The sequence below is a fragment of the Mesitornis unicolor genome, unplaced genomic scaffold (genome assembly GCF_000695765.1).
Source record: "Mesitornis unicolor isolate BGI_N332 unplaced genomic scaffold, ASM69576v1 scaffold44622, whole genome shotgun sequence".
Classification (NCBI taxonomy): domain Eukaryota; kingdom Metazoa; phylum Chordata; class Aves; order Mesitornithiformes; family Mesitornithidae; genus Mesitornis; species Mesitornis unicolor.
The window spans coordinates 1-8906 of NW_010167963.1; the positions used below are offsets into that span (position 1 = coordinate 1).

General features: G+C 53.9%; 1 protein-coding gene across 2 annotated transcripts; it reads right to left on the reverse strand.

The window, feature by feature from the left end:
• Positions 1-1577: 1577 nt before the first annotated feature.
• CDK9 (cyclin-dependent kinase 9) lies at positions 1578-8286 on the reverse strand. 2 transcript variants are annotated; one of them, XM_010178863.1, is made up of 7 exons: positions 8183-8286; positions 7624-7701; positions 6693-6783; positions 3906-4072; positions 3545-3716; positions 3320-3468; positions 1578-2137 (listed from the first exon to the last, which is right to left on the reverse strand). In XM_010178863.1, the coding sequence occupies exons 2-7, from the start codon at positions 7642-7644 to the stop codon at positions 1772-1774; spliced, it is 966 nt and encodes a 321-aa protein (XP_010177165.1). In that variant the 5' UTR covers positions 7645-7701; positions 8183-8286; the 3' UTR covers positions 1578-1771. The 2 variants fall into 2 exon arrangements, with proteins under 2 accessions (XP_010177165.1, XP_010177164.1); XM_010178862.1 differs by having other exon boundaries at positions 7624-7705; positions 8187-8283.
• Positions 8287-8906: the final 620 nt, after the last annotated feature.

Consider the following 8906-nt stretch of genomic DNA (forward strand, 5'->3'; position numbering starts at 1 on the left):
CCGGTTGAGGTTCCTCAGGTGGCCAGGACAGGGGTCTGGCTGGGCCCCGGTCCCTCCCCAGCCAGGCAGCGTCACCCTCACTCAGGTGCCCCCAGCAGCCTCTTCTGCTGCCACATTAATCCACTGCAGCACTAACTGCACTGACCCACCCCCCCACTAAAGCACTGGGGCTGGCAGAGCCAGGGACCCCCAGGAGTGGAGCAATGATACCCAAACACTCCAACCTGGGCACCTGTCCTTGGGGGTGGCAGAGATGCTGCATTATGGCATGCATTTCTCCATTTAGGCAAGAGAAAGACACAAGGTTAAACCAGCCCTTTGGGACAGGACTGTGTTTATTAACAACTGGCAGAAGTCAACTGGCTTATTGCTTGCAAACAACTTCATTTTTCCCCAAAGAAACCACATCCCCCACAACCAGACACTGTGTCAGAGCCCCACAAAGAGATTTACCTTGTACACATCCTTTATCATCCTCACTTTTTGTCCTGAGAACAGCCCTGGTCAGCAGCGCTTCCTCCCCTGAGACTCTATGCTACCGACGTGGCTTTTGCCATTAGCCTAGTTAACGGACAACCTATCAAATGCCAAAGGTTATCACCCGCTGCATGTCGTACACGTTATTTGTTTGAAAGTCTTGGGATCCACAGGGCTCACCGAGGAGATGGCCAGCTGCAGCTAACAGCCACGGAAGACAAAGTGTTGAGCGAGCAGCTCTGCTGCAGTGCACTGTGACCAAACTCTGGCAGAAGGTGTGCACACCATCGCAGCGCACCAGGCTGGCTGCTGCATGTGGGGAAGGCAGTGGTCTTGCTCTACACTCATGCAAAGAGCTCCAGGACAGAGAAGTGGATACACAAGTGTTGAAAGAGTCACCCTGCTCCCAGCACGGCATTCCCAGCACTGCCGTGCCATCACAAAACTCCAGCAGAGAGCGGGACAGGTCTCACTCCAGGCTGAGGCAGGCACTTGCAATTCCCTTCCCCACCCAAACTCCTGCCATGGCCTGTGCTGTGGGAAAGGACGCAGCAGGCTGGGTGTGTGACAAGACTCCCAACTGCAGTTTGCAATGAAGCATGGATTCTGCATGCTGCTACAGAGACCAACAATCCCCACTGTAAATCCTGGCTGAATGGAGCAACCAGCTCTGCCAGCCACCCCTCTGGTTTCCCCAGTATGTCCCTTTCTAGGCTAGAGCTCAAACCCCAGTGAGAGTTAGTCACACTGTCTGGAGTGACTGCCTTCCCCAGGACACCTCTGCATTACTCAGAAGCACCTGCCCCATCCTACATCAACACTTAAGGTGTTCAAAGGATACACTGTGCAGGAGCTACAACCAACCAAGAGAGCCGAGATATCTCCCAGCCAGCCCCAGTTTGGTCCAGGGCAGCTACACCCAGTCCCACCAGTCACAGCACCATTTGCCAAGAACCCCACGACCACCAGAGCCACTTTCTCCATCATCAGGTCCATAACAACCGATCTGCAAGATTAATGTAATCAACATAGACTGCTGCCATGGGGGATGCAGGCTCTGTGCCAAAGCTGCAGGGAAACAACCCCGAGCTCGGAGACGTCACCTCCCCAGTCACACAGCCCCGCGGTGGCCGAGCTGCTGCACAAGGAGAGGAGATGGCAGAGCTCAGTTACAGCCAGCAGCCGCTTCACCTTGAAGAAAGTCCTTTTCCAGGCAGAAAGACTCTACCAGACATCCCCGCTTAATGCAACCTGCGGAGCAGCGCAGCCAGGACCCTGATGGAGAAACCCCCACTCAAAACACCCTGTCGAATTCAGTCTGGTTGGTGGCGGTCGGGTTCCTGCCCTGGTTAGCCGGCTGCTGGGGCATGTGCCCACCTCTCCTGCGCGGCGGGGCCAGGTACTCGAACATGGACTGGTTGTGGGTGGACAGCATGTTTTTGAGGTCTGAGGGCATGGGGTCCGACCAGAAGAAGTCATGGTTCAGCGCATCGTCGCTGTCGATCCTCTGAGCGGGATCCAGCACCAGCAGTTTGTCAATGAGGTCAAGCGCGTAAGGGTCTTTAACGTAGGCTTTCAGGCGATCCTTCACCTTGCGCTTCTGGCCCTTGGGGAGATCCAGCTTCTGGTACAGCTCACATTTATCCACACTCGGCCAAACCTGGGAGGGGGCAGGAAGGGAGGGTTGGGAATAAATAGTTATGGAGAGCACAAGGCATTTTTGATGCTAACACCCTCAGGCAAACCAGGGCAAGGTCTGCCAAGAGAACAATACTATTTTATAACATCCAAGCAAGCAGACCTTGTTCCCACAGCATGAAGGAAGCACTGAAGAGTGCACTGAAGCCTAGAGATACATGAACAAGTCAGGACAAAGTCCTCCTGGGGTGGGAATGACACACAGGATGCTCCAGGCTTTCTGGCTCTCCCACAAAAAAGCTACCAGAGAGCATGGCTCAGGCCAGCGACAACATCCAGAAAGCTAAAGTGACAAAACTTACTGCTAAACAACAACCTGGTGTATGTGGTATCTTTTATCCTTAGAAAGCAAAGGCTGCTGCAATCGCCAGCACTTCCCTCAACTCTGATCTGGTAGAGATCACAGCAGGTATGAATACACAAAAGAATGAGCCTTCAATGAATGTACATGAGGTCTGCACAACACAGCCCTTGGACCACAGCCCTGGCCAAGAGACCCCTCAGCTCCATCTCCCACAAGAGGGCAAGACAATTTGCCCTTAAATATGGAGCCGAGAAAGGGCTGAGTGCTCACACCAGGGCAGAGCTGATGCCACAAATCGCAAGCCAGAATTAAAGAGGTTTTTCAAGGTCACCACTGCAAAGCACCTAAGACAAACCCCTCAACACAAACCAAAAATCCCTTTTTTAAGCAGGAATTCAGAGGGTGTTTATCTGAGAGACAACCCTGAAACACAGGCTAGAGTGGATTCCTACACAATGTTCTGTTATTTTATGCTCGGAGCAGCCAGCTCCATGCTCAAAACCAAGGACACAACTCACCCCTCCCAAAGGAGGTCTGGGAGGCCAAGTTCACCCTCTTCTCCTTAGGAGGCTGAGCCCAAATAATGTGACAGCTGTAGCTTACACAGAGCAGCAAGGAAAGCGCAGTGTCCCACTGTGCACTTGGCTCCCAGGAGGCAAACAGCATTTGCAGAAGCCTCCCAGTCTCTCTGCCAACAGCGGGCACACTCCAGTGTCAGAAATGTGCAGCAGCGAGCACAGAAGGCAGGGAAGAGGCCCAGGAGTGCCCAGACCCTACCCACACCAGCGCTTCGCACCTCCCCCTCTCCTCCCACCCTCCGCAGCTTGCCCTTGCCCTCACCTCTGGCGTGATGGATCCACAGAGCTGGCTGATGAGTGTGAGCTGGTGCTGCTCTGTGTTCCCCTGCATGATGGGGCTGCGAGTCCACATCTCTGCCATGATGCAGCCTCCGCCCCAGAGGTCAATGGGGGGACCGTAGTCCCGCTCCCCTAAACGGAGATGCTGTGTTAGTCACCCAGGGGAAGGAGAAGGGCAGAGAAGCCGGCAGAGCCCATCACCTCCTACCTAGGAGCAGCTCTGGGGGCCGATACCACAGAGTCACCACCCGGTTGGTGTAGCGGTTTGGCTGGCTGTTCTTAGCCAGGCTGAAAGCTCGAGCCAGCCCAAAGTCCGCAAGCTTCAGAACTCCATCCCGCGTGATCAGGACGTTAGCAGCTTTCATGTCTCGATGCAAAATCTGTACGTGAACACACATGGAAAGGTTAAGCCTTTAAGGTACCCTCCTTGGGTGCCCAGTGCCAGCAGGGCAGACACTCTGGAGGTGGAGGAGAAGGAGGGATTTCCAGCCTGTGCTAATACACCCCCTCCTCACAAGGCCACAGAGAGCAGGGTGACCTCACAGCACGGCATGGATCTGGCCCATTACCTTGTTCCTGTGGATGTAGTAAAGCCCATTCAACAGCATCTGCATAACCTTCTTGATCTCCGAGAGCGTGAACTTGACGTGGGCATTGCTGAGAAGGCCAGCCAGGTCATGCTCGCAGAAGTCAAACACCAGGTAGATGCTGCCCTTGCAGCGGTTGTATGGAGAGGCTACGGGAGAGACAAGGAGGGACGGTCAGCGAGGAACCCTCAACTCCATCACAGCTTCTCCTGACCTCCAGCCTCCCCGCTGCTCCTACGGTGCTCACTAGACAAAACCTCAGGGCAGAGGAACACAGAGAACCAGAGGCAGTCTGCAGGCCTCAAGGCCCTTCATGAAGGGGTACTAAGACAGCACAACTAGCAACAAAAGAACAAGGGATGAGGACCAGAGTAGTGAATGTCATCAGACAGGCAAGGAAAGGGCACTAAGATCTTTGAAAGCTTAATTTTGTGTTGTTCCGTGCACATAACGGCTGTGAGGTTTCCTTCCTGCATGCTGTGGCTGGTAGGTGCATTTACCACTCGCTGCCAGCCAAGCACTATCACTGATTGCATCAGCGATAGCGGATGTACCCGCAAAGACAGCCCCAGGAAAAATGCAGAAACAGAGAAAATCTCTCTAATACAACATTAGAAAGTGAAGTTTTCTGCAACCTCAAATAGGATCCATGAAAACAGAGTGATCTGGATCAGAATGATTTAAAACTCCAGCTCCAATTGCAATTGAAAGTCAGTAACAGGAAACCTCAAGTGAGGCAATCGATTTCAATCTTGTTCCTAGAGTACACGTGCATGTCATTATTAAGAGAAAGGCTGATTTTCATCAGCTGTAATCAGCAAAACCTGATCTGCAACTGCAACTGGAAAATGACAGCTAAGCTCAGCCCCCACAGAAACACACCACTCTCCTCTGCCAGCCAGGAGGGTGCCTGCTAGGCTATGTTTGCAGTTCCTTACACAGATATGGCCCCTACTGCACCTTTCCAATGTAAAAAAAGCTTAAAGTTTGAGAACAGAAAATGCAGCATTTCTGCTTTACTGGAAACTGAGGTCAAGGTGGATTTGGATGAAAACCAGAAATCAAACAAAACACAAACAACTGACAAGTCCACAAAAATATTTACCTTAGGTACGCCAGACGCACAAACATCACAACTCGATTAATCACACAATGAATTAAAAATTAACTTCTTGACAGTGTTTCTACTCATACCTGCTCAGACAATAATCTACATGCAGTAGACCTGGACCTGGAGGAGAAGGACCTGGGGGTGTTGGTTGACAGTCGGCTTAACATGAGCCAGCACTGTGCCCACGTGGCCAGAAAAGCCAATGGCATCTTGGCCTGTATTAAAAACAGTGTGACCAGCAGGGCCAGGGAGGTGATCATCCCCCTGTACTTGGCACTGGTGAGGCCGCACCTCGAGTGCTGTGTTCAGTTCTGGGCCCCTCACTATAAGAAGGGTGTTGAGATTCTGGAGCGTGTTCAGAGAAGAGCCACAAGGATGGGGAGGGCTCTGGAGAACAAGCCTGATGAGGAGCGGCTGAGGGAACTGGGCTTGTTTAGCCTGGAGAAGAGAAGGCTGAGGGGAGACCTCATCACCACCTACAACTGCCTCAAGGGAGCTTGGAGAGAGGTGGGTGCTGGTCTCTTCTCCCAGGTGATGGGGGATAGAACAAGGGGAAACGGCACCAAGCTGTGCCAAGGGAGGTTCAGGTCAGAGAGAAGGAGGAAGTTCTTTACTGAGAGGGTCGTCAGAGGCTGGAACAGGCTGCCCAGGGAGGTGGTGGACTCACCATCCCTGGATGTGTTTAAAAAGCAGGTAGACGAGGTACTTAAGGATATGGTTTAGTGGGTAAACAGAAACGGTTGGACATGATGATCTCAGACGTCTTTTCCAACCGAGCAATTCTGTGTGTGATGCAGTGGAGCACTGGGGTAACTTCAAGTTCCTGGTCCTAGGCCACAGATTTCTACCAGTTTGGTGACTGAACTGTTTTGAAAACGTCACCAGATACCTGTCACTTTCCTTTTTATTTAACTTAAGTCACTGACTAGAGAATGGCAGGCTTTAATATCCGCTGTCATTTTCAAACTATTTTTCCAGTACAAATATATGTAAGACAATTATAAATAAAAAACTAGCAAAAGTTTGACAGCAATTTCACGGGAAACAGAGCCAGGCCAGGTGCACTGAGCATGCCAGTCATGCAGCAGGGGCACAGTGGAGGAACACTGCCCAAAATGGAAGTGAAGAGCTGGAAGTGGCTCAGAACAGCCCCGTGTGGAGCCACAGCCCTCACAGCACGAGCGTTGCTGTCACACACAGAAAGAGATGCTCAGCAAGTCTCCAGCTGGAGCTGTGTCATCAGCTCGGAGCTGCCACGAGCCGTCATAAGCCAACAGAGAAGGATGGCTCCAGCTCCTGACAGAGAACCGGCTGTGCAGAGCCATGAGAAACCTCTGCTTCAAAGTTTCTCTGGCGCTGGTTTATTTAAAGCCTCTCAGACAGGAGTTCCTCAGCACAGGCAGCACTCACCACCACAGTACAGGCATATCCTAGCAAGACTGACAGCAGCTTTTTCCAGCCATGTTGCACCAATGTCCTAACCATTTCAAAACTGTTTTCCAAGATGAGTGTCCTGTCACCCCACACCACAGGCAGGAACCGAGGCCCATGCTCAGCTAGAGCACCCCGCTCCCACCAAAACCCACCAGCCTGCTCAGCAGCAAAGGAGGGCTGAAAAAAAGCTGTCAGTCAGCACAAGAGAGACCCCTGCAAGTTACCTTTGGTCCTGCAGATTTCTATGAGGTTCACCACATTCTCGTGTTTGAGCAGCTGGAGGATTTTAATCTCTCGCAAGGCTGTGATGGGGAACTGGAAAGGAGAAGAGGAGGACAGAGATTAGGGGTGCAGGAGAGCAGGGCACCCCTGCCTAGAGAACAGGAGAGATGTGACCACAGCAGCGTAACAGGGGACCTGCTCGAGCAGCACCACGACAAGTCACCAAAGGGCAATCAGAGCTTTAAAATATAACACCAACACTAGGATGCCAAAGTTTAGTCACCATTAGTGAGAGGGATTCTGCCACGAGACAGAGGTGTTTGCATGGTGCTGAGACACGCACGCAGACAGCCCTCCCTCCTCTCCTCACCTTGCACATTGTAGCAGGACATGGTACGAGCCCAGCTCAAGATGCAGAGCAGCCTCCTCGGCTGCTGCCTGTGCTGTTTGTCTCTCCTCAGTTCATCCCATCTCTGCACACCCCTGAGCCTTTCACACACTGCCCTGATCCCCATGAACAACAGCCACAACCCTGTTCGGGTGGTGATGGGGCTTTGCACAGGAGGAGGAACACGAGGGCAGTGTCAGCTCCCAGCTCCCAGCAGCCATTCCACACAGCCCAGTCACCACACAGCTACTGCACCACACCACTGCTGTGTGCCTTTGCAGCCAAGGTGATAACAGGCCGCATGCTTTTGGTAGAGCAAGAACAGGCCCCAACACCATCACAGTATCAGTAGGAAAGAAAAGAGGCCATAGGGCTGGGTTCTTGTCCATGCCCTTAGAGGTTCAAGATCTGGCACACTATAGCAGCAAATATTGTTAAAGAATAGAGGGAAAACACATCTATACCATCCCAAATATTAGCTTTCATCTCTGAAGCCCACAGTTCGGGTCTGCCCAGACACACCACAGCCATGCTCCCACACTTACCCCCTCCTTCTCATTTTCCATCAACACTTTCTTCAGCGCTACCTTCTTGCCTGTCTGACGATGCTTGGCTTTGAAAACCTCTCTGTAAAAACAGAAACAAAACGGTGAGCAGCACAAGGCAGAAGGGAAGGAGCCGGATGCTCCTGACCAGGGACATGACCAAACCAGACGCACTAGAGCGCCACGCAGACAGCTGTGCACAGAGCCACGAACCTGCCCAGACACATCCCCTCCTGGCTAAAGGCCCTCAGGCCTGACTGAGCCACCCCAGAGCCCAGAGCTCCCACAGCCCCACGAGGATTTTGGGCCAAACCGCGCATTTTGGGCAAAGCAGCAGGTCCCCATCCTGTCCACACGGTAACCCACCTCAGACGGAGCCTAAGGCAGAGGGGGGCCTCGAGGTGGGAAAAAAGAGGGCTCAGGGGCCAGCCTGGCTCTCTGAGGACGCCCAAGGGGCTGCAGTAGCTGCCCACCAAGCGAGGGGCCCTCCGGCCTAGGAGGGGCGGAGCCGCAGGGCTGAGGGAACCGGGCCCGGGCAGGCCGGGGAAGGCCGGGACGCTTACCCGAAGGTTCCCTGGCCGATCTTGGCGAGCTTCTCGTACTTGGAGACCTCGTCGCAGAAGGGGCACTCCACCATATCGTACTGCTTGGCCATGCCGCCCGTTGCTGCTGCTGCTACAGCACGGCACGGCGGCGAACCTCCTTCCGTCGCGCTCCGCTTTACTTCACTTCACTACGCCGCGCCCCTTCCGCCGCGCTTATGGCGTCATCAGGCCACGCCCCCGCATCCTCCCTCGCAGGGCATACTGGGAGTTGTAGTCCGGCTTCGGCGGCGGCCATGTTGTCACACCCCCCCTTCCCCCGGGCCTGTTCGTGCCGCTGCGCCCCTCCTCCGTGAGCCACCTCAGGGGTACCCGTGCCCTTGTCCCGGCATCCGCAAGGAAGCGACCCTCCGCCCTCGCGCTGTCACCCACATCCCTCCACACGGCCCAGGGCGCTGGTGCTGGTGGCCCTAAAACATGTCACCATGTGTGACATGGCACCCTGTGTGCTCAAACACATCAGGGATTTAACGGCGCTTCAGCTCCCTGACTCTGCACTGTACCTGCACCCCGGGGGCTGTGGCGAGGGAACCCCACAGCCAGGGTTGGAGGACACAAGGGGACCCCAAGTTCCTGTCCCCTTGGTTGGGGACACCATTCCCCCACCAATGCCCGTGTTCGGGTGCAGAACAAGCAGCTTGGCTTGGGGTTGTTTGAAACTGGTCCCCAGGATGGGGAGCA

Coding starts and splice junctions, on each gene's coding strand:
- CDK9 (XM_010178862.1), bottom strand. CDS start 8,278: ATGGCCAAGCAGTACGATATGGTGGAGTGCCCCTTCTGCGACGAGGTC. Junction 7,706..8,186: donor ATCGGCCAGGGAACCTTCGG/GTAAGCGTCCCG, acceptor CTGTTTTTACAG/AGAGGTTTTCAAAGCCAAGC. Junction 3,717..3,905: donor ACTACATCCACAGGAACAAG/GTAATGGGCCAG, acceptor GTTCACGTACAG/ATTTTGCATCGAGACATGAA.